The sequence below is a fragment of the Silene latifolia genome, chromosome 9 (assembly GCF_048544455.1).
Source record: "Silene latifolia isolate original U9 population chromosome 9, ASM4854445v1, whole genome shotgun sequence".
NCBI lineage: Eukaryota > Viridiplantae > Streptophyta > Magnoliopsida > Caryophyllales > Caryophyllaceae > Silene > Silene latifolia.
This window is the reverse complement of record NC_133534.1, coordinates 4,293,666-4,317,089: the sequence shown is the minus strand read 5'-3', so window position 1 is coordinate 4,317,089 and position 23,424 is coordinate 4,293,666. Positions and strand designations below refer to the sequence as shown.

Genomic DNA, 23,424 nt, shown 5'->3' with positions numbered 1-23,424 from the left:
TACATTAGAGAGTCTTAATTGTAAACACTCATTTGTTACTATGAATAAATAAGTTCTCTTATATATAAAAGGACCGTTTTATTAAAACGGTTTTACGGTTTTACGCAATAATTATTGAATCATGTTGGTCATGAATAGTAGTATTTGGGAAAAGCAGAAGAATCTCATGTGTTCCATAAATATTGGAGGGTCGGGAGATAACAAATTTGTTAGGATCTTGTGATCAAAGGGTAATTTTGTCTTTTTGTTTTTTTTTTATTTCAACCCTCTTCATGTGGAATCCATTGGTGTATTTATTATCATCATGTAAAGTTCTTCGTCTTTATAAATTTTGTACTCTGTCATTTAATTGATTGGTTCCCATAACATTACAGATCATCATATAGAATTTCTATTGGTCCTATAGTTCACATTGATGATTTGATTATGTAAGTATTTTGCACAAATGTACAATATTTCGCTAATTAGTCTATTTTGTTAAAATCGCTAAAATATAATATGCTTTCAAAGTTGCAATATAGTCATTATAACTACGGTTAATGAATAATTGTTTAATGTGAAAATAGGTTGTTATGCAATGAGATTATGTATTTATCTCATGATTGATGATTGTGGAGGGGTAGGTGCAATATTTCTTTAGATGATCTGAAATGAGATTTAATTAGTGATCAAAGTGATACCTATTCGTATTTGGTTATATATACTTATATGATTAGCTATGAAATTGTAAATGTTAAAATCTAAATGAGAAAAGATACAATGCAATTTATTAAAAAGTTAAAAAAAAAAGGAGCTTGTAAATCATTAATTTATAAATTACACCATGCTCACTAACTACACTAATACAACTTTTTTTTTTCCTTCCTACACCTCTCAGCCTAAATCTAATCAATGAAGTTAAATTTCACATTATTGTACTAAGCTAGGTTGTAACAAGTGTCACCCAAATTATGAGCGCATTGCGCAGTCATAACAACTAGAGTAAGCAACTAGCCAAATACTAACTAGACACGAATCATTCCAAAACCCAACACGATAGAACACGACAATTGGATAAAGTAAACCAAACCCGAGGTCAAAGTGAAAACTGTCTTATTTGTCTGAACCCAAACTTGACCTGAACCGATCCAACCGAATTCTTGATTTCATATTAACTCAATCCAATTTTGACCCGATAACAAAATTAACTTAATAATACTGCAATTATGATCAAATCGTTATTTATCTTAATTTTTTAAGCTTATAACTAATATCAATATATTTCTAAATTGTTTTACAAGGAGTTATCAATTAAATTGAGATATCATTTGTTCATGAGTCATGACCCAACATTAACCGTAGCGGATCCAAACATGTAGTTGACCAGATACAACTCGAACCTGATATAACCTAACCGTTTTAGCGCGATCTATAACCGACCGAGTAACCCGATTACCGCTCTATCCGTTCTACTTGTAATCGTCACAAACAAGAATGGTGAATATAGATAGATTGCCCTCCAAAAATCGTAATCAAGAAACAACACATCAACCCCAACGCCATACTACTTTACTCAAACCGACACTCCATTACTGTGAATATTACCACCACTTCCATTGTTCCACTGTCACAGATCTTCATACACTGTGACTAACACTGAATCTTAATCTCACTCAATTCTCAAATCTCATTCGATTGATTTCTGTATTAACTCATTATCAATTGATTCCTTGATTTTGATTTTTCGTTGTAAAAATGGCGAATTCGCCATTGTCGATTATATTATTCTCTTTTATGATCTCGCTTCTCTTTAATGTCGCCCTCTCTAAAACCCTCAAACGTGATGGTATGATTTACTTTTTTTCTGTTAAATTCTGTTCATATTCATGTATGATTTGATGTTAATTTAACTGTATCGTATAATTAGTGGTATTTTTATTGTATTTTAATCTGTTGAGATGGATCTTGTAAGATTTGGCTTAGGAAGGAGCTTAATTTGGTGTTATAATCAATCCAATTAGTGTTGAAAGGCGGTTTTACGCAAAGATTGTGTAAAACGGATCCAAATTGCAAGGAAATCATGTCCATTTTAGTGTAAAAGTAGTTATCCGAGAACCCGTTTGACAATATACTGGTGTAAGGCGGTCTTACACAAGTACTCTTTCCGTTCTAATCATTTGTTTACCTTTTTTTATTCTTTGTGAGGGGTATTTTAATCATAGGTAAACAAATGATTGGGACAGACGGAGTATTTGTGTAATCTCTAGTAGCGAATTATGAGTATGACACTGTGATATTGATGATATTAGGGAATGAATGCTATAAGGTTTGTGATTGTAATCTGTTGAGACAGGCATTTGTTTAATTTATTGGTGTTAGATTGATTTGCCTGGAATCGCAGCGTTTTGTAGTTGGTGTTAGGGTTTGGTGCAGTCTCATTATTGTATTGTAATGAGATTTTGTTCATGATGTGTGATTTACAGTTAAAGCATTAAATGAGATAAAGTCGTCGCTTGGATGGAGGGTTGTTTATTCGTGGGTCGGTGATGATCCTTGTGGAGATGGTGATTTGCCTCCATGGTCTGGGGTTACCTGCTCTGTTCAAGGAGATTATAGAGTTGTCACTGACTTGTAAGTAATTTTCATAGTTGTTTGTAGACTTTCTTTTCCATTTTCAAGGCGTTAGGGCTAGCTATTATTCGGTTCTGAGTTATGATAAACTAAGCAAAATGGCTCATCAAACCGATTGCGTTTCTTTTTATCATGTAGTAGCAGAATAGCAGTCCTTCAATGTAATTGTGAACACAATTTTCATTATGGGTCATTGGAAACATCGGGGCAAAGTTGCTTGCATCTAAGCCGTTTGTGGCAGCCCTTGAGGGCTGAGACACTCGGTTACTGCTGTTGTTTGCAGTCTTACTATTCCTTTTGCTAGCATAATGCTGTAAGAACTAACTGTTTCTCGACAAAATTTCACATGTAAACAATTCTTCTACGTTGTAGTTCATGGGGAGAAGTGGGGTAGGGGGTTTGACAAGCAAGTGTATGAGCATTTGCATTTTGCAGGGAAGTTTATGCAGTGTCAATTGTTGGACCTTTTCCTATCGCTGTGACTAATCTGTTGGATCTTCAAAGGCTGTAAGTGTCTTTATTAGCCTTGCTTCGTAATTTGGTTATTTTCTGCCATCCTATGATTTTGATAAACACGACAAAACATTTATGCCAGGGACCTCCACAACAATAAGTTGACAGGGCCAATTCCTCCTCAGATTGGACGATTGAGGCGTTTGAAAATTCTGTAAGACCTTTTTCCATCTATGTCTATGATACTTCTGGCTTTCTCATGTCATTAGGGGGATTCTGATTGGTGGGCTAGACTTCAATATTTGCAGTAGCTTCCAGTCCTTCACCCGTAGAGTGTAGTTTCCCTTGTCATTTTTCAGACAATTCTAGCTTGGTAGTTGTTGAAGGGATTCTCTAGAGTTGAAACGTAAGATTTAGCGGTACGCTAGTGATTTGGTCTTAGCAATAAGCAAGTCATTGATGATAGGGATGGACATAGGGTGACTCTAAACTTGGAATTCAGAATCAGTTGATAGTAGGCATGTCGTGCACTATTTGAAGATGGGTGTAGAGATTTTCTCCAAGACCAAAGATGCATTCTCAAAAAGGTGACATGTCGATATTGGAAATCTGTGTTGGAAGTTTTATCTGGCAAGAGTATTCCACCTTATTAGAAGGTGAAATAAAGCTGTTTAGTAATTGTGCTTGCTTTGTTGTCATGGTAGAAGTGCTAGCTATTTAAGCCTACACTACCCACGAGAATGTTTCGCTATATGTGTGATCATTCTTGGAAACATAGAATTCCAAGCACATCATATTTGGATGAGGAAGAGTAACACAAAGCACATAAAATAAGCCATTCTAAGGCATTGGGTTGGTTTTTGGATCAGTCGCGGAGGATGGGATGATGGGTGTTCAAGATTTAGAGAGAGATGGAGGAAGGTGTGAATGTTTGTGAAGAAATTATTCTAAGGCATAGAGTTGAGCTTTGATCATTTGAGGAATGACGGGACTTTGTGCTATGTTATGATTACTGTTTAGACTATAGAGCTTAACTGAGGAATGATCAGTGTTGGGTTTTTGAAAAGACGAAAGCTCATAAAGTATTACTTGCTAGATGATTGAAGAGGCTTAACTTGTGTTTATGTGTTGCATAAATTCATAACCTTCTTAGTTTCGCATTGTTGTCAACCCAATTTCCAATTTCTTTTATGTAAGTGGGAGAGATCCTTATATCTTGTGGTACATCCACCTCTACTTTGTGAGTTTATCAGCATTTTTATATCAGCAACCAGGGTTGTACTTGTAAATAAAATGAAATTGAAAGTGAAGATGTAGGTCCCGTGAGAAACTTTTAAACCTTTTCCTTCTCATTAATTAGTCTTTCTTAAGGATATATGGTCTCTACCCACTACTGAAATTAATGGTTCTCTGAGTCTCTGGCCTCTTGCTTCGCTGTATGGATAATTTGAAAGCGCAATTGTCAGAGGAGTTGCTGATGAGGTCTAGTTCATAGATATAGACGTTTGTGATAAACTTTTGGTTTGTTGTGACTTGCGATAATTCAGTGTCACACTTCACGCCAAATGGTTGGGGTGTTACAGCATGCCTGCACTCTGCATCTGTCTTTCAAACTTGAGAACTTTTTCTATAAAACTAGATTGTTTATAAATTCTGGTCGTTCTTCTCTGAATGTATATCTGTTTTTCTTGTAGGAATCTGAGATGGAATAAACTGCAGGATACTCTACCCCCTGAAATCGGTGAACTGAAAAGTCTGACTCACTTGTGAGTAATATATCTTAGTATACCTCATTGTCTGGGCTCTCGTGTTTCTCGTGAAATCTCTTTTGAAGTTCTAGCAATATGAATTCTTTCACAGATATCTGAGCTTCAATAGTTTCAAGGGAGAAATTCCCAGGGAATTGGCCAATCTTCCTCAGCTAAGGTATCTGTATCTTCATGAGAACCGTTTCACCGGGCGCATTCCCGCAGAGTTGGGTACTCTACGAAATCTCCGGCATTTGTGAGCTTCTTTACTCTTAGATATTCGATACATTTTTCCTGTTTAAGTTGGTCATACTTTTGAGAATTTATATTTGATGATGCTATCTGAATGACTTGTAGGGATGTGGGTAACAATCACCTAGTGGGTACTATTAGAGAACTCATACGCATTGAAGGGTGCTTTCCTGCCCTCCGTAACCTGTAAGCTGTTCGCTGACTGTTGTCTTCTGCCTTTTCTCTTAAATCATCGTTTGCATTTACTAACTCCTTCCATTTTATCCGTAGCTACCTGAATAATAACTATTTGACTGGGGGAATTCCAGCTCAACTGTCTAACCTGACAAACTTGGAGATACTGTAAGTAATGGATTTGTTCGCGGGGTTAGATGAAATTCATTGTTGTATTTCAAAATCCAAAATAAATCTATTTCTGTTTTTTCTCGGAACTTACTGTGGAAATTTATGTTATCCTAGGCATCTTTCATACAACAAAATGACAGGAATTATACCATCCGCTCTATCCTGCCTCCCTAAGCTGACATACCTGTAAGTATCCATCATTCTGTCTTCTACCTAAACTGGAGCATGATTACAGGATTTTCTCGAGAATAATTGACGGAGATATTTGATAATTGTGTGGCACGAATTGGGGTTTCTCCAATAACTGCACTTCTCATGTAGCAACAAATGTGAAAAGCAACGTACTTCGACCTTTAAAATTTGTCGTGGTGATTCCTTTCAATTTTAGTTGTGATGATGCGCCCCTCCCTTAATTCAGTTCTTTTAAATGGCAGGTATTTGGATCACAATCAATTCAGCGGACGTATTCCTGATCCATTCTATAAGCATCCATTTTTGAAGGAAATGTAAGTCCGCGAACTCTTGACATTTGAAGGTGTAGGATATAAAACGATCCAATCTCATGTCTATTGGCTGTTCGGTGTTGTGTATATGCAGGTATATTGAAGGCAATGCTTTTAGACAAGGTGTTAACCCAATTGGTCTCCACAAGGTCCTCGAAGTCTCAGACACCGAGTTCTTGGTCTAAGCGACATACACCCTATTCTTTATCCATGTAGAGATATGTTTCTTAAGATTAATCCGTCATGTCATTGAATTTTTAATCAAGTGTAGATGAAGAAATTACATTTACTTATTTTTAGTTAATTAAAAAGTTGGCGAATTTTTGTTTCCGTTTTTCCACTGGTTAAGTTCTAACTATATTCCTAGAACATTAAATACATGTGCTCACGGTCTAGCTAAAAGGGTCATGAGAATGTAATTAGTTCGTTTTACCGTTGCCAACAAAAAAAAAAAGTTGGCGAATTCGTCTCTCTTGATGCCATGGTACCACAGTTTAAGATTTGTTCTCGAAGTTGGTCATTGCGACAATTTTTTCTTAGTTACACTAAAAGTGCTAACCAATTTAAATACGAACATTTGAATGGATTCGGTGCATTATTCGTGCTATGATTAGTCGGACAGAGTTCTGTACAATAAATATCGGGACTTACAAATTCTTGTGTATAACAATTTTATACGGAGTACTAGTTTTATCATCAAATCAAGCAATATTTTACTAAGTACCATCACTAAAAAAGTCCTTCGACTATCATATTTCATGAGAATTGCGTCGCTATCTTTTGTAGATAATTTGATTTTAATTTTGTTGTAAAATCGTTTTATAAGAGATTTGCACAAGTACGAATCACACTCTTACCATATGCAAGCTCCCAACTTCTACGATTGGTGTGTCGATTTGTTCTTGGCCTCTAAGACTAAGCTATGTCTACTGAATTACTTCGTATTTAGACAATCAGCTCTCGTAGCTCAGTTGGTTAGAGCACCCGTTTAGTAAGCGGGAGGTCTTGAGTTCGACTCTCAACGAGAGCATCGTTTTTTTGGTTTTTCAGTCATACTCATTTTTTTTTGGTTTTTTGAAATTAAATGTTTATTTGTGAATAGTGTAAAAAATTGAAAGTGGTGAGAGTGGAGTTGAATGGAGGAAGTATTTTTTTTGCTGCTAATTAGGGGTGTCCTTAATCAACGGTTGAGTCGTTGAGACAATTTCCTTTGACCTTTGTGATTGAACACAACTTTCGTACTCATTTTAGTTTGTCTCTCGATATAAGAACGAACTTTAATCTATAATTTTAATGACATAAAAGACATGTTTATTAGTAATATATTGTAATTATTTAATTAATTAAGCGTAAAACTCGAATAAAATTATGATAATGCTATTTACCAAGTACTCGTACCAAAAATAGCTAGTTGGATTTCACTAAAGAAAAAAAAACGAGATGAAACATGCAACTAGACCTGGTAAAAATAAACCGAACCCAAAAAATCAATCCAGATTCCAGATTAAAAGAATCGACAGTACGGTCTTACAAAAGACTCGTTTGGAAATATCCGAACCGGTTAAAAATAAACCCAAAGACTCAAAGAGGATAGTTAGCTTCCTGCTTACTTTAGCTCCACCCCTCAAATTTGATTATGAAGGTTGCCGATTTTCCACACTTATTTACTGGCGCCTCCTTCTTTCCTCTGTTTCATTTCCTTGCTGCACAATTTGTATGTTTCCTTTCTCGTATATACTCGCTTCTTCTCATTCATTTGTTTACCTTTTTATTCATCGTGGCGGGTATTTTAATCAAAGGTAAACAAATGATTGAGACGGTGCCACAATGGGAGTAGTTTTTTATTGTATTGTTTTGATATGCCCTTCATGTTTGCAGTTTGCCCCAGTTATTTATTTACCTTTGATTAAAATACCCGTCACAAATGATTGGAGTTTAGGTGTTCATTAAGCGGACTGTAAATGTCATTTCTTTGAATTGAATTGTTGAAGTATTTAAAATTAGGGTTTTTCATTAATAGGAGAAGTGCATTTGGGTTGATTAATATTGGTGATTTGGTGTTGAAGATTTGATGCCAAGAACTATTAGGGTAATTAATGGAAGCTTGAATTGTAGTTGGAAAACTCGAAAAAGTCGAATTCAATTATATAAAAGAAGCATTCACTCCGATTCTTGTGGTCGTCGCGGTGAAAGCTCAATTATTAGATCTAGTAATCTTCAACATTGGTTTAAGAATTGGCAGGATTTAAGAAAAAATAAGCTGACAGCTAGTACTTTCGCTTTGGCGATAGGGTTTTTTCCTAAAAGACGGGTTCAGTTGTGGTTGGAGAAGATTGGGGCGATTGAGCCATTTCCCGGGAATTTGGCTACTTGTTGGAGTAATATTAAGGAAGAGGAGGCTTTGGAGAGGTATAAGTTGATTACTGGGAATACCCTTGTGTTTCCGAGTTTTCAGGTGCTTGATAGGTGTGGGTTGGAAGATAAGGATGATTGGCTTGCGGCGTCTCCTGATGGGGTTATTGATGTTGATAATGTTGTTTATGGGTTGTCATCTGGAGGGGTGTTGGAGGTTAAATGTCCGTATTTCGGTGGTGAGATGAGGAATGCTTCTCCTTGGAAAAGGCTCCCGCTTTATTGTATTCCACAGGCGCAAGGGTTGATGGAAATATTGGATAAGGATTGGATGGATTTTTATGTTTGGACTCCTCATGGTAGTAGCTTGTTTAGGATATATCGTGATGTCGAGTATTGGGATACCTTAAAGTTCGCGTTGCATGATTTCTGGTGGAATCATGTGGTGCCTGCAAGAGAGTTATATGCCAAGTACAACATCACTAAACCTATCTCTCAGTTGAGTCATCTTAAACCAGAACCTCAACATGACTTATACAGTTATATTGTTTATGAGAGCAAGCGAATTGTGGATAATTCGAAGTTATTGGTGCGGGAAATAAATGGTAAAATACAAGACTACTGAATTCTTTTTGGTGGAAGGGAGTCCAGGTGACTGTTCTGATGCTGATGTCTTTTGCAACCAGGTCATGAATCTACTGGTTTACTGGCTAAGCGAGCTTTGCATCTCCGTGACTACTGAAATCTGTTCTTGCAACCTTTCATCGAGATAATGATCGTAATTCGTACATACTTTTATAAATGGGAACATACGAGAATATTGATTATTTTTTGCTGTAAAAAGAACCATGGTGACAATTTTGATGCCGAAGTGTTCTGTAACAAGGTCGTGATTCGTACCTTTCATCGACTTTACAAGTTAAGCTAGCTTTACATCTACAGGACTACTGAAATGTGTGCTTGCGACCTTTCATCGTGGCGATGATCGTAGACACTGTTATTTTTGTGCCTACCGTCAGTATATGCAGCTGATACTCCTCAAGGGTCAGACTGTGACAGAACAAGGATCAGCTGCTACCACTGAGCACACATCTTCATCATACATCTACCCAAGTTTTGCCAAATTACATTTGTATATTTTGGTGCTCTGATTTCAAGGCTATATTCTGTGATTTTTGAGGTAAGTGTCAAGCTTTTTGCTAGACATTTTGCAGAGATCATTTCGCTGACGATCTGTGATATTTAAAGCCTGTGGCCTGCATTTACCTCACAAATTGACTTTGATAAACTCGGCTATTTGATTTTCAGAACTCTTTCACTGTGTTGTAGCGTGTTTTTTCATTCGCTTCCGTTCTGTTATTTTTATTTCTAATTGAAAGTTGATAGTAGCTTCCATATTTTGGTTTGAGCTCTCATGTCTTATCCAAGACATCATCTGATGCATTATTTTTCTTGATTATCTTAGAACATTTATTCCATTTACCGACATATATTCTACACATTGGGTATAATTCCGTAGTACTTTTAGGGACATTCATGACTAGAACAGTCACAAAAGATCACAATTTCTCTGTTTGTTTTTAATCAAACTATGGTTTACTTTTGCTCTTGCAGACTCCGAGCTCAGCTAATGTTTCCAATGGGACGGGCTTTTTACCTTGTCTTGTCGGATGATAGTAATTTTCTGGTCTTGGAGAAACACATTTTTTTATGAGAACTATGAAGATTTACTTGCACTTCACTACTTGGACAATGACATGCGCTCAAGTCCAGTCAAACTGTTGTGTCATATTCATGTCATCTCAAAGCGTCGGGCATTTCTGGTGTTATAGATCTGCGATCATGGACGTCTTGTTGCTCCAGACTGTTTTCTACACATTTTGGAAGGTAGCTTCAATCTGAGTTTCTTTTTCTTCTACAGTTTCAGGTAGTTAAAATGTAATACGAAAATATACGGGTATATGTTAATTGTTGTACTCGTTGTTTTTGAAATGACAAGATTTGAAATTTTGATTTGTTTGAACCAAGAAAGGTTCTCCAAATAGAATTGATATTGTTTCTGGATTAGGAAGGTGGTGGGTTCGTTCTTGTGGGTCATTTTTTGCAGAGGGTAGAACATGTTTTTCACAAACTTTCTTTATGGGAACGGTTAGTTACGATCCTCGCCTCTAGATCCTCCTCTTTGAAATTGACCCTTTGAGGGATGCATGCATTGGAAACTTAAGCCCAGTTAACTTATAGTTTTGAACTATCTTATCTCTTCCAGATCGGGATAGATGAAACCAGCTACTATACTTACCCCGCATGTTTCGAACATTATTGCATGTGTGGTGCTTTATTTGAAAAGTTTTGGAAAAAAATGTTTCCAGAATTTAGATGTTTTTTACTGTTACTATTATATTGCATGCATAAGATGATTTTACACTACTAAATCAATATTAATAGACAAGTTCGGTCTCAGATTGTGGGCAACTTGAAGCATCAAGCATGCTAGACCGATCAAGAAGTGAAAGATGGAGCAGGACGAGTAAGAGACGGTTTCCATCTTGAAGTTTCCTTGTGTTGAGCAATTAGCTTTAGAAGCTTAGTTGGCGTGCTCTTGGAAGCGGCTTCCATCTTGAATTTGGTGAGTTTGGGTCGAAATTTGGAACGAGCATCAAACTGCACACATCTTGATTAACATGCCCCCACCCATGTTATTTTTATAAGTGGGCAAGACTCTGTAATTCACAAATAGTGTGAAGGTCGGAGTTTGTTGGAAAATTCAAGCGCCTTGTTCTTAACGTTAGCTTGAAGACCTCAACTGAATGTACGTACTGATTTGCCATGCATCCGCAAGTTCAACCAAAATGTACACAGCGGGATCTTCAACTAAGTGTACCTAGCAAGATCATGGGTCCAGTGGGATCTTCAACCAAAATGTACACAGTGAGCCTTGAAGAATCTACGTTTGATACGCCATGATACTGTAAAGAATACTCCGAATTAGTTAAGCTCGTAATTTCTTGCTTCTTTAGTGTCTAGTGTCTTAAGCATGGAGTGAAACAATGAATTACATTGGCCATCTTAGATTCGAGACGCACCACTTTTAATAGCTGCAAGTATGCAACTATTGCTTCAATTATCTTCTTCTCCACTAACTCTCTGAGGTCCTTTTCGAAATCCGTATCTCGGCCTTTGTCCTTGGAAATGAATGTCGGTAATGGAAACCCAATCCACCATAGATGCAGAATCGGGGATGGACTAACCAAGTGTGGTAGCGAGAAATTCATACTTGGATGCATTTTTCCGGTCTAGTTTCAAAACACTCTAACGTGGTAAAATCACCGTCATGATTCTAATAAACTCGACTATTGCAATCAATCAATTAAATCAGAAATGATTTGGATTTGGGCAAATTAAGTTCTAATGAAAGAGATTTGCAACGGTTCATAAGAGAGGAAACTAGATTAGTAGTTGTCTAGTTGACATGGTTATTAGCCGAGTACATTGAGTTGAGTTAAGAACGATCAAAGATGGTGAGATTTTTTGTGTTACCGATAGAATAATTGATTAATTGTGATAATCGGTTTTATGTTGGGATTCAAATTATATATACGGAGTAACCGTTATTGGGAATTGGTTGTGAATAACAAGACAAAGCATCGGATAATAAAAGCAAGGCTAAGAATGTTTTGATTTTAAACGCAACATCTAAGACAAGTAAAGAACTAAAACATTATTACTTTCCTAAAAAGGCCCCCATGCCCCCATCTAGCGACAAAAAAAGACTTCCTTTTCGTATTTAATATTGTGAATAACAAGACAAAGCATCGAATAATAAACGCAAGCATTCTTGCTTTCCAAGAAGGCTTCATTAAAAGTGACTTCACTTTTCTTATTCGATGCTTTGTCTTATTCATACCAGGTTCACCGAGCTAGTATACAATTTTTAGTGAAGAAAATTTGAGCTATTTTTGGATTAGTTTTTAATAAAATTTGATTTATTTGGTTTTTTCATAGAATGCTTCATTTTTTTCTATACTATTGCCCATCCAGCTGCAGTATCACTTTGACGGACAAGATCGGCCCCGCAACGAAACATGACATAATTATTACTGTATAAGATTTTGAAGTAGTATCGGAACCCCGTATTAAACCGACATTAGCAAGCCTGTCGAGTTGGCCGATTCTGAAATAAAGTCTCAAACCGAAATATAAACTATGGTGAGGAACTGATGATGGAGTCATCTATTCTGCAAATGCAACATTCCTGGTTAGAACTTAGAAGGCATTTGTAGATGCTGCAACGACACCGTACATTTGGTCTATTTTTCTAGGACACAGAATCTCAAAGATGGAAGATGTGGAGAATAAACCCTGAAATTTAAAAGAGAGATTCAGCATATAGAAAGCATCAACAGAAAGGAAACCTACTTTCCTGCAATACAATCTTTCTGTTTTCTTTTCCTGCAGATCAATGAAAAAAGACTTTCTGCAGCAAAGAATATTCTACCTTTACTTGCCCTACACCACAGTATTTCCTGTAATTAACCTTAATTAACACCATCAAAGTTTCACCTATAAATTTCACAGTAATCCTCATGTTTGTTCCAAAACGGTTCCGTCTTTTGATTGATGGAAGATCTGCTCAAACAAGTAAGGTACATTTGGAAATTGGAATTCCGATCATGAATTCTTGTTTAGGATATGATGACGATTGTTGACTAATGATGGCTGCTTTTCTCAGATCAAAATTTAAAGGACAAGAAGAAATCGGCAGCTTTCGAGAAGGAAGAACTCCGTCCTTCAGAGGAGGTTATTGATGCTCAAGTTTATTTTATTTTTTTTCCTGCAAATTTCAGAATGCTAAAGTTTTAACTTAAAAATGGCAGCTTTATTAATGATATAATGTACTGTAATTCTGTAAATGTGTACAGAAAAGAAACCTCAGAATTGGTTAAAGAGACAGATGTCGCGCCAGATGAGTTTCACCCATTCCATAGAAGAAGCCGAGTACGCAGCTGCAGTAGCAGCAGCTGCTTTTGCAGTTACCGAGCTTGATTCATATGCTGTGGATCAAAGAAAACCAGAGCCAGAACGAAGAGCCTCGCTCCCAAGAATCATAAGTGGATTTATTAGCTCTGCATTTTCTGCCGAACCTGAAGAGTCGCCAAAAATCTATGCAGGTAAAGGTTAGAAGTGATCATTGTGCCAACAACTCGGGCCAAGATGGCTAATTTTGCCACCTGGTTTTTTCAGGCCGCGCATTTCTTAGTCTTTCCTAGTTTATTTCTTGATCCCTGAGCCTAATCACAGAATGATAGAATCTGTTCGTGGTATTATGTCAGATGAAAATGATCATGAGGCGACTAGGATGATTCCAGAGAAAACTATCCATCCAGTACCATCTATCAAAAGAACTCCAACCACACCAAGGAAAAGACTAACCTTTGCAGACGAGTTGGCTGAAGATCCCGGCAAACCTTCTTCAACGTATGGAACCCCGCTTTTTGGTGAAGAAGAGTGGAAAGAAGTGGAAAGAATGAGAACCAACTCCACGCCGTCCTTCAGGACACCATCTATAAGAAAGAATCCATCTTTTGGAGAAATTGAATCGGAAGATGTCCAAAAAAAGAAACCCTTTTCCATTCCGTCCTTTAGAAAAACACCAACTGTGAGAAAGACTCCGTCTTTCGATGAAGAAAGTATGGAAGAAACTAGAACAATGAGATCACCTAAACGTCCGGCCCTACAACCCATTTTCCCACCCCCTATTCCACCACCACCAGCGGTCCCACCACTTAAGATATATCCAGAAGTTCCGCCAAAAAGGGCACAAAAACCCAGAGATCAGGAATATGATGCAGATGCTTGGGAAAGAGAAGAGATGGATAAAATTAAACAAAGGTATCTGACAAACTTCAAGAATATCTTCCAAGAATATTATGAGCGTGAAATCGTTGCATTAAAAAGTCTAATGATAATAATATGCATAGGTACGAGAAACTAAATGCAACCATTCTGGAATGGGAGGACAAGAAGAAAAAGAAAGCTAGGCGCAAACTAGAGATGACAGAGGTTCGAGTTAAATTTAACTACTACTCCCCTTGTGAAAAAATATGGAAAGAGATATTAACAAAGATATGCTTACAAGAATCGCAGAGAGATCCAGATAAAAAGAGGGTTAAAGCTATGCATAATTACCAACTAGAGATGGAACGAATCAAGCAAATTGCTGACGGAGCAAGGGCACAGGCAAAGGGCAAACAGAGAAATGAAGAAATGAAGGTGAGGGAGAAGGCTAGCAGGTACCGAGCAACAGGCGAACCTCCTCTTCCTCCAATGTGCCTTTGTCTGTGAGGACAAATCGGGGTCCATTTCAGCAAGTTAAAGACGCTGTCACAGACTCAAAGTTCCTTTCTTTCCAACCTTATTTCATCATCACCAGAAAAAAGAGGTCCGGAAAAGAAAGTAAAGAGGAAAGTCATAATGAATGTATTGTAAATAGAACAAAAACAAGATTTCAGACACATTTATACATTATACAGTTCACATATTATGATAATATGCTGTACAGTATCTACACATATTACATCTCGTGACATTTTTAGTATATGAGTTATTTTGCGTTCATAAACCATGGCATATAAAATCATTTACAGAAAGAAAAGGTTAAAAAAAAGCAGCTAAACCTTCATTTTTCTGAATAAAAAATTATCTGGTGAAACTATTGGCCCTTTGAGCATCAGTTTCAGAACCATCTTGATACAGTAACAAATAATAAGGTAGTAGAAGAGAAAAGATTACCTCACATACCTTCTTTAAATAAGTACTCTATGGTAAACTGATAAACCACCGTAAATAGACAAGCCCATGGTTGGCAAAATTCAAGAAGTTATATTTAAACACGAAGCACAAGATAGTGAGATACAATCATTTTTCAAAAACAGAAAAAACAACCAAACGAAGATGTATTTGTTTGAAGAATATCGAAGATTGGTAGCCATGAAAGTAGACAGTATGACAGGATTCTGGAAGTAATCTTAATGCCATTCCAGCTCTTCCATTCCTACAGAACCCACATGTAAGCCTAGATTGTCGGACATCAGCATAAATAACGAGTCCTGAGTGTGACAATCCTTGGCGCATCGATCTGCTTACCTATGGTTTTAATTAACTGATGTTTTTTGAAGAACATCCTGGTATTCCTTCAGGGTTCAGCTTGCTAAGCTAAATCATAGAACAGGTTGATTACAATAGGTTGTTTACGCTTTTCAAATTCCTATTCTCGTATTTTGAAAAGTGTAAATAATCTATTGGAATAAATGGAGTATCAAAGAACTAGACCAGACCATTTCCTGCAACGCCTAAACCACAAAATTTGAAACAAGCAAATCACCAAGAGCCTGTAGGCTCGGAACAATCACTACAGCATTTATTTGTTGACAAATCAATGCATAAACAATTTACAAATCAAATACAAATATAGGATCATCAAATGTCTCGGCCCATCTCAGAACCTTAATAAACCAAAGAATTAAAAAAAAAAAACAATCAGAGCTGAAAAGCTTGTTTAAGAGAACTATCACACTGAAACCGACTTACTTATCACTAAGACGTTAATATCAATGTAGCAAACCAAACCTCAGCTCGCAATTTCTCTTAACAACCACTCCAATGTAGGATATGAAAAATACAGTATAAGGAATGACGGAAGAGCTAATAGCACGCTGATCAGAAAATACAGCACCAAAATGGTGAAACTTCCAGGTACTACAAGGAATATAATGACCAAGAAAATGATAACCAATGGGAACTTAGCTGCAACGTGAATGAAGTAGTCAAGAGATTTGTGAAGTGAAAATTGAGACCGGTCCACATTAACATACCCATTGCCACGAGTACCATCATTGTTGGATAATACCCTCCCTTGAGAATTAGTAAGGCGAGTCGACCTTGGGCTGTAGTTGCTAGCAGAACCCCTAGTCAGTGAGGTAATTCTTGGAGAGAAAACTGGTTGACTAATATGACTATCACCCCGCACTGAAAATGAAGACTTAGATCGCTCTCCATTCAAGCTCTCAACCATCCAAAGAATGAAGTAGTTCTTCCGGGGAAACTTAAGATGCCCTCGATAGACCAAACGAAGTGTTAACAAATTGCACCACGGGCAGGAGACAAAAAATGGGAGTTTAATCTTCTGAGCAGGAAGTTTCAGTACAGCCCATTGAAGCGCTAGAACACAATTTTGGCATAGAGAGTGGCCACACCATAATACATATGGCACATTCTCAACAATATTAAAGGATTCCCAGCAAATCGGACATTCTAACCCTTCCTCTCTGCTGGAACTCGATGTAGCATCATCATCAGATAAATCATTGCAGCACAAATTTGGCTCGGTTGAGACTTTCCTGAGCCGAAGATTTGATATACTATTTGGAAAGCTCCACATTCTAGTCATTGAAAAGTTGGTTATATCAGTACATCAAATACTTACTCCAAACATTATTATACATAAAGATTCAATGCAAAAACTAAACCCACGTCATATCGATCCCTCACTCATGTCAAAGTAACTCGTTTTAATTATCCATTGAATAGTCAAGATTATCTGATTGTAAGCCTCCATATCCTTTAGACCACATCACCACAAAGCCAAAAAACTCTTGCTAGATTGCTCAAATGGCGAGGTGTTAAATCTTATTATGTTATTAATATTACAATGTCGATAATCATTTTTATGCCCAGATGCAAATGCTAATACAAGGAAACGGACAGCAAACTACATCAAGCTAGCTGTGAATTCTGAAGCACATTCCATGCTATAAAACTCCTTTTATAATCGCATTAACGGCTTATTCTTATATTCTATTCATAAAACCGTCTTACACAAATCTAATCCGCAATCCAACAACAAAGAATCAGACTTTTTTCACCAATTTACAGAAAAACAGATAGCTAACAGCATAACACCAAAAATCACATCATTAATATCACAATTATGTACCAACAAATCAACAATTGCAAAACAATCCCAGAAAATTAAAACAAACCCATAAAATACACGCGAATTCAATCAAACCCAGAACAAAATCAAAGGTTAATATCAACATTCAAACCCAACAAGATAGATTAAACTATGAATGCAATCAACCAACAAAATCAATAAATTGCAAGAAATAATGATAAGAAAACATGATTTAAATGAAGAAAGTAATCTTACGAAGAACAGATTATGTAGAATGTAGAGAGAAATGAAGAGAAAGGAAGGAACAATTATGAAAAAACAGATCTTTCCTCCCTAATTTTCTCTCTTTCTCATGAACAAAATACAACGAACTTTTGATCTGTTTTTTGTTGGGGCTTTTACATGTTTCGTCCTAGTTGTTTTGGTCCCGGTTTGTTTACCGAATTCTGACCGCGTTTACTATTTTAAATTAGAACGGTTTATGAGTCGTTCACTAATCCAGTTTATTGAAGGGTCCTGCTATACGTCGTCGACATTTTACTAAATATCGTCGACAATTAACGTAAAATTCCAAGTTTGCCCTCCATATCATGACTCCATATTGGTCTCACCAAAATGCAATTTCCGTCTCAAAACAGAAATGAAATTACCGTCTCACTAAAACACAAGTCACCGTCTCACTAAAATATTTCAAACAAAAAAAAAAAAAAGTCGGGTTTTGTAATTAACAACATGAACTTAACGATTTTAACAACGATTTCAACAATGAAGATAGTAACGAGGTTAGTTTACGATTTAGTTTTGTTAAAAATTTATGTTTTATTATCGTTTGAATCCCGAATTAGGATAGATGCCATGAATGTAGACGGAATTATGATAGAAATTGTGACGGATTTATATGAAAAAGCAATTGAAAAAAAAAAAAAAAAAAAGAAAGAACACGGAACTGGGCTGAGACGAGGGTGTTCTTTCGTCCCAGTGCCCGATCCAGGGCGAAGAACCTGCTCGTCTAATGTTGAAACTTGGACGAAGGAATCCTTAAATGCGGGCAGTGTTGACGAAGGATTCCTTCGTGCAGGCTGGTGTTGGACGAAGGTTTCCTTCCCCGTGCAGCCCAATCTTGTTTGTTTTTTTTTTTTTTTTTTTCTTTTTGTTTTAGAGTTTCTCGTTACTTTTTTTTTTTTTTTTTTTTTTTTTTTTTTTTTTTTTGTTTCCGACTCGTTTTGTATAAAATAATTAATTTCCGTATTTGTATTAAAAATTTTTATTTTTTATAGTTTCCGACAATTCAAATAATTATAATTAATTTCCGTTATTTCCGACTCGTTGTGTACAAAATAATTAAATGCCGTTTTTGTATTATAAAACAATTGAATTAATTAATTACCGTCTTTATATGAAATTTTTATCTTTAACATTTCCGACTCGTTTTGTAAAAAATAACTTATTACCGTGTTTGTATTAATTTTATATTATTTTATATTTACTTCGACTAGTCCCGTAGCAAATAATTGAATTAATAACTAACTTATTGAAATGCGTGCGCCGGTGATTAACGATGGAGACGGTGTTGATTACTCAGATCATTTTACGACAACCAGATTTTTTGCATCTAGTACTGAAGCGTTTAATTGGGCATATGAGATCGGGCTCCGACTCGGGTTTGGTATAAAAAAATCAAGCAACAAGAAAGTTGGTCGTAACACGAATTTGAGACAACGTTATTTTGTTTGTCGGATGGGTGGAAAAGGTCCCGTAAATAAGGATGCCGATTCTTTAATGAGGGTAACACGCTACCGCGTGGTGCAATTGCAAATTTTCAATGAAAGTTGTTGAATTAGAAGAGAATAAGTGGCGGCTTGTGATGAGATCCGGGTTTCATAATCATGGTTTAACGTTGTATTGTGACGGCGACAGATACTTTGCAAAGTTTGATGACGAGGAGTTGGCTTTTATCGATGCCCAAGTTAGAGCTCACGTTAGACCGGCAATTATTAGTGCGGGTTTACATCAGCGGAATCCGGAAAAGTCAAGACCTAATCGGCGACAAATCTACAACCGTTCTCGAAAAGTAAGGGTCGAGGAAAGAGATGGGAGAAACCCTAAGACAACAGATGTTAGCACTTGCGGTTCAGCATAAGTACGTTCATTATTGGGTCACTGATCAGGAGACCGATGAGCTAACCCACGTGTTCATGGCTCATCCAGAAGCGGTTAAGATGTTTCGATCATACTATTATGTGGTACAGATCGATTCCACGTACAAGACAAATGACTACCGTCTTCCGCTTGTTGAGATGGTTGGAGTCACACCCGTCGGGAAGAGCTTTGTCATCGCGTATGCTCTTGTGACGCATGAGTCGGAGGAGAAATATCTGTGGGTCCTACGGAAATCGAAGGCCCCGCTCAATGATGCCGTTCAACCTAATGCTATTGTTACTGATTGCGAGAAAGGTTTGTTGAACGCGATTCCCATTGTTTTTCCGGATTCGTCTCACTTGCTATGTCTTTGGCATATATATTCTAACGTGGAGACGAAAGCACTTGATATCACGGGTCAAGATAGTTGGGCTAAGCACGTAACTTTTAACTTGTTTACTGCGGTTGTCGAGGCGGAGACCGAAGATAATTTTAATGTTGCGTGGGGCAAATTGGCAAGGGAATGGGCGGGAGTGGCGGCTTATATTGAGAGGCAATGGTTCCCGCACTTGGAAAAATGGGCCAAGTATAGAACGAACAACATAACTCATTTTGGCAATACTTCTACATCCCGGGTTGAGTCGGCTCATGCGAATTTGAAGAGATGGTGAATAGCGCTTGAAACCGGCGATTGATAGCATCGAGTCGGTTTCATTCTTTGATGGAAACGCAACATGTTGAGATCCGACACTCGTTGGAGTTATCTAGATCGAGGCGGTTGACGGGGATTCAGCGATTATTTTCCAGACTTTCTTGCAAAATATCAAAGAATGCCATCATTGAATTGCGTAAAGAATTCGAAAGAGGTGCCAAGATGACGGAAGATGCCTTGACGATCGATTGCGGTTGTGTAAAGGCTACTACACTTGGTTTCTTATGTGCTTGTTCACTTCACCGCATTTCTAGAAACGGATCTCGGGTCCCTGTTGATGTGTTACATGCATTTTGGAGGAAGTTGGATTACGATGGTTCGGAGGCAATGCCGACTTGTGATGATGATCGGTTGGAGGAGTTATTCGATGAAATTCGAATGCGGATCCGAGTATGAGATCATCCATGTTCGATGCCCTTTACTCTCAGATACATCCGGATCAGGAGGATGTAAACGAGCCTCGGGTCAACGAGAACCCTAGAGGACGTCCGAGTAGGGGAACTCGTAGAGATCCGTCCGCCGTTGAGCATGCACGGGTTCGTGTTCGAGTAGGTACTCCGTCTTCCCAACGTACTCCGTCTAGTACCCCCCGTTCTACTCCGACGATTCCTGTTACTCCGTCGTCTACTCCCCGTTCTACTCCCCGTTCTACTCCGTCGGTTCGTTTTACTCCGTATCGAACCCCCCGGTCCACTCAAACGGGCCCCGGTACACCGTCTACCACTGCTACCACGACTACGAGGAGTTTCGGCACAACGTATTGCGCACCTCTTGAGGTCGACTACACCATTGGTGATTTGAGGTATTTTCCTTATCGTGACTTCCTGCCTTCATTTTTTCACGAGTATGTAGAAGCATGGTTTAATCCTTACGGAGACGGTCATTGTGGTTTTCGAGTTATCTCACATGCTGTTCCAACTTAAAACATAACATAATTAAATAACTACCGAACTTAATTATCTTCCGATGATGAAGATGACGATTCCTCATCTTCTTCATGATCTTGAATCTCAATTTCTTCAGGTTGGGTAGACATATATTGAGTCAATAAATCATTCAAGTAGAGATAAAGAATTCCTTGCCCCGGACTCTACCAAGGACATAAGTCTGATAGTCTTGGGTAATCAATCACGGTGAGAATGCGCTCAAAATATGTAAAGATATCACTTTTTAACCTACGAAACTCCCACATCTTCTCGTTTAGTACTTCATCAGAAACAACCTCATCTCTAACTGCTGGAGTTAGAACATGATCCGGGTTTCCTTGTAAAATTATACAAAGGGTACCAATTGGAGGCTCTTCAAGCAGGTGCCATACAGTGTCACTAGGAACCACTGATTCAAGACGCTCAATTAGAATTGGTAAATTTTGAACAATTAAATCGATTCTTATTTGATAAACTCTGATTTTTTGAGCATTTGTGAGAACCATTTTAGGATTGGATGTTGTGAGTGAATAATTAGTATTGTAGTGAGTGAAGATGATTTGGATGTTGTGATTGAAATTGACATAGAATGGCCTATTTATAACCTATTAATTGTAACGGTTATTTTTGAATTACAACGGTTATTTTGAATTATAACGGAAATTTTGAATTATAACGGTAAAATTTGAATTATAACGGTAAAATTTGAATTATAACGGTAAAATTTGAATTATAACGGTTATTTTTGAATTATAACGGTAAAATTTGAATTATAACGGTAAAATTTGAATTATAACGGTTATTTTTGAATTATAACGGCTATTTTTGAATTATAACGATAAAATTTGAATTATAACGGCTGTTTTTTAATTGTAACGGTTATTTTGAATTATAACGGCTATTTTTGAATTATAACGGTCACATTTTTCCCTATATAAACATCTACATAATGTTGTAATTTTTCACTCATCTCCAACCTTTTCTATTTTCCAATCATCTTCATCATCTTCCATTTTCTTCTTCAAATCTTTACTTATGTCAACATCATCCTCAATGTGGGGAACCCGACCAATTGAAGGCATTGATTTTAAGAATCAAATTTGCAACCGTTGTCAAAGAAACGCTATCATTATGATTTCCGGACATGACTACTAATCCAAAGAAAGCTTTTTTAAGTGCGTACCTTGCAATCGTTTTGTGTCGTGGTTGACTGAAGATCATTTAACAATAACAAAAAAGTTGAATATAGCATGTCAAGATGAAGGTGATGATGCATCAAGTGGAAATGTGATGAAAGAGCAAGTGATAGGTATAAAAAAGGAGATTTCGGAAATTACAAGGATGATGAAGTTTTATTTCAAGTGTATCTTGTATTTGTTTGTTTTCATTATGTTGGCCATTGTCATGAAGTAGTTACTATTTCCAGAAATGTATGAATTTGCATCGATTGCTATGTATTCAAGAAATTTCGAAATTTAATTTAAAACCGTCAATTTTTTTTAAATAAACAACGTTCAAATAGTCAACTACCATAATCATCCAACATAAATAATGTCTTCAAAAACGTACAAAATAAATGAAAACAAACACAAATTAGTCTCCCACTCTTTGATTATCTTCTTCCTCGCTATCGGTATAAACACCATCGCTCTCGCTTGAACAACATCACCGGGTGTTTGACGAGGTCCTCGCTGACGTATGATATCCCCAGCCCTCTCAATCAATGGGTCGACGTTCTTCATCATCTTGCGGAGGAAGGCAAGTCATTTCTTGTCATCCTTAATTTTTTTGGCCTCGTAAAAATGAAACATTACAAAGACGTGCGATCTGCAAATTGACAAGAACAACTAAAACATTATAAACATTATCGAGGAACAAGAAGAAAGTTAAACAATAATTACAAGAACGTAAGTAATATTATTACCTCAAAGGGGATATCAAAATCCTCATGTGGCGCGGGGGCGTCATGGTGGTCGGGATCAATGATCAACGGGTGAGAATTCCCATTATACCAAGTCACATAATCTGCTCCGTCTCACCCGGGATAAGAATCGGTCTCGATTTACGAAAAGCCGAACCACGTGATCCTCCCGGAATCCCAAAGATGATCAGTCTCCGCAACCCCAGCCCTAACCTCGTACCCTATCCCCGAAGCAGGACGATGCGCTGTCAATCTCATAATGGGATTGGGTATGATCTGCACATACCCAAACTGTCGTAAACACCGATCAGGCTGGTACGGCTCCGCTATGTCCATGAAACGAATACAACCGGTATACAAAGTACGAGGATGATCTCGCTCCCGACGCGGCCGTACGGATCCCACCTAATGGAAGCACAAGTAAGCCCATCTAACAACCTCCGATACTCCAACAATTTCTCCGCATTTTGAGCGAAGGGACCAACGGATCTCCAAGAACACGACCGAGGC

The 23,424-nt window shown here is 37.3% G+C and overlaps 4 protein-coding genes and 1 non-coding gene across 9 annotated transcripts; 4 read left to right on the top strand and 1 right to left on the bottom strand.

Moving 5' to 3' along the window:
• Positions 1-1,457: 1,457 nt before the first annotated feature.
• On the top strand, positions 1,458-6,241 carry LOC141598782 (uncharacterized). Its single transcript, XM_074418553.1, has 11 exons — positions 1,458-1,825; positions 2,463-2,610; positions 3,046-3,117; positions 3,206-3,277; positions 4,758-4,829; positions 4,924-5,067; positions 5,169-5,249; positions 5,334-5,405; positions 5,523-5,594; positions 5,843-5,914; positions 6,006-6,241. The coding sequence occupies exons 1-11, from the start codon at positions 1,735-1,737 to the stop codon at positions 6,094-6,096; spliced, it is 987 nt and encodes a 328-aa protein (XP_074274654.1). The 5' UTR covers positions 1,458-1,734; the 3' UTR covers positions 6,097-6,241.
• A 626-nt stretch (positions 6,242-6,867) lies between these two features.
• TRNAT-AGU (transfer RNA threonine (anticodon AGU)) lies at positions 6,868-6,941 on the top strand. The gene has a single exon. It is a non-coding gene; the product is annotated as a tRNA-Thr (tRNA).
• Positions 6,942-7,485: 544 nt separating this feature from the next.
• On the top strand, positions 7,486-11,348 carry LOC141598775 (uncharacterized). 3 transcript variants are annotated; one of them, XM_074418540.1, is made up of 4 exons: positions 7,486-7,625; positions 7,932-9,443; positions 9,878-10,150; positions 10,725-11,348. In XM_074418540.1, the coding sequence occupies exon 2, from the start codon at positions 7,983-7,985 to the stop codon at positions 8,886-8,888; it is 906 nt and encodes a 301-aa protein (XP_074274641.1). In that variant the 5' UTR covers positions 7,486-7,625; positions 7,932-7,982; the 3' UTR covers positions 8,889-9,443; positions 9,878-10,150; positions 10,725-11,348. The 3 variants fall into 3 exon arrangements, with proteins under 3 accessions (XP_074274641.1, XP_074274642.1, XP_074274640.1); XM_074418541.1 differs by having other exon boundaries at positions 7,790-9,443; XM_074418539.1 differs by having other exon boundaries at positions 7,486-9,443.
• A 1,262-nt stretch (positions 11,349-12,610) lies between these two features.
• LOC141598781 (uncharacterized) lies at positions 12,611-17,607 on the bottom strand. 2 transcript variants are annotated; one of them, XR_012523627.1, is made up of 5 exons: positions 17,472-17,607; positions 14,450-16,701; positions 13,694-13,900; positions 13,192-13,423; positions 12,611-13,094 (listed from the first exon to the last, which is right to left on the bottom strand). XR_012523627.1 is itself a non-coding variant. In XM_074418552.1 (2 exons), the coding sequence occupies exon 2, from the start codon at positions 16,698-16,700 to the stop codon at positions 15,891-15,893; it is 810 nt and encodes a 269-aa protein (XP_074274653.1). In that variant the 5' UTR covers position 16,701; positions 17,472-17,584; the 3' UTR covers positions 15,680-15,890. The 2 variants fall into 2 exon arrangements, 1 of the variants encoding a protein (XP_074274653.1); XM_074418552.1 differs by lacking the exons at positions 12,611-13,094; positions 13,192-13,423; positions 13,694-13,900 and having other exon boundaries at positions 15,680-16,701; positions 17,472-17,584.
• Positions 12,818-14,801, top strand: LOC141598780 (uncharacterized). 2 transcript variants are annotated; one of them, XM_074418550.1, is made up of 6 exons: positions 12,818-12,906; positions 12,993-13,060; positions 13,183-13,431; positions 13,594-14,152; positions 14,242-14,323; positions 14,408-14,801. In XM_074418550.1, exons 1-6 carry the CDS (start codon positions 12,881-12,883, stop codon positions 14,603-14,605), a joined length of 1,182 nt encoding a protein of 393 aa, XP_074274651.1. In that variant the 5' UTR covers positions 12,818-12,880; the 3' UTR covers positions 14,606-14,801. The 2 variants fall into 2 exon arrangements, with proteins under 2 accessions (XP_074274651.1, XP_074274650.1); XM_074418549.1 differs by having other exon boundaries at positions 14,242-14,801.
• Positions 17,608-23,424: the final 5,817 nt, after the last annotated feature.

Bases quoted from the DNA above. Each gene is read 5' to 3' on its own strand.
- LOC141598780 (XM_074418549.1), top strand. From the start codon at position 12,881: ATGGAAGATCTGCTCAAACAAGTAAG. The intron at 13,432-13,593 runs GTAAAGGTTAGA...GTATTATGTCAG, and splicing joins GTCGCCAAAAATCTATGCAG to ATGAAAATGATCATGAGGCG. The intron at 14,153-14,241 runs GTATCTGACAAA...TAATATGCATAG, and splicing joins ATGGATAAAATTAAACAAAG to GTACGAGAAACTAAATGCAA.
- LOC141598775 (XM_074418540.1), top strand. From the start codon at position 7,983: ATGCCAAGAACTATTAGGGTAATTAATGGAAGCTTGAATTGTAGTTGG.
- LOC141598781 (XM_074418552.1), bottom strand. From the start codon at position 16,700: ATGTGGAGCTTTCCAAATAGTATATCAAATCTTCGGCTCAGGAAAGTC.
- LOC141598782 (XM_074418553.1), top strand. From the start codon at position 1,735: ATGGCGAATTCGCCATTGTCGATTATATTATTCTCTTTTATGATCTCG. The intron at 1,826-2,462 runs GTATGATTTACT...TGTGATTTACAG, and splicing joins TAAAACCCTCAAACGTGATG to TTAAAGCATTAAATGAGATA. The intron at 5,595-5,842 runs GTAAGTATCCAT...TTTAAATGGCAG, and splicing joins CTCCCTAAGCTGACATACCT to GTATTTGGATCACAATCAAT.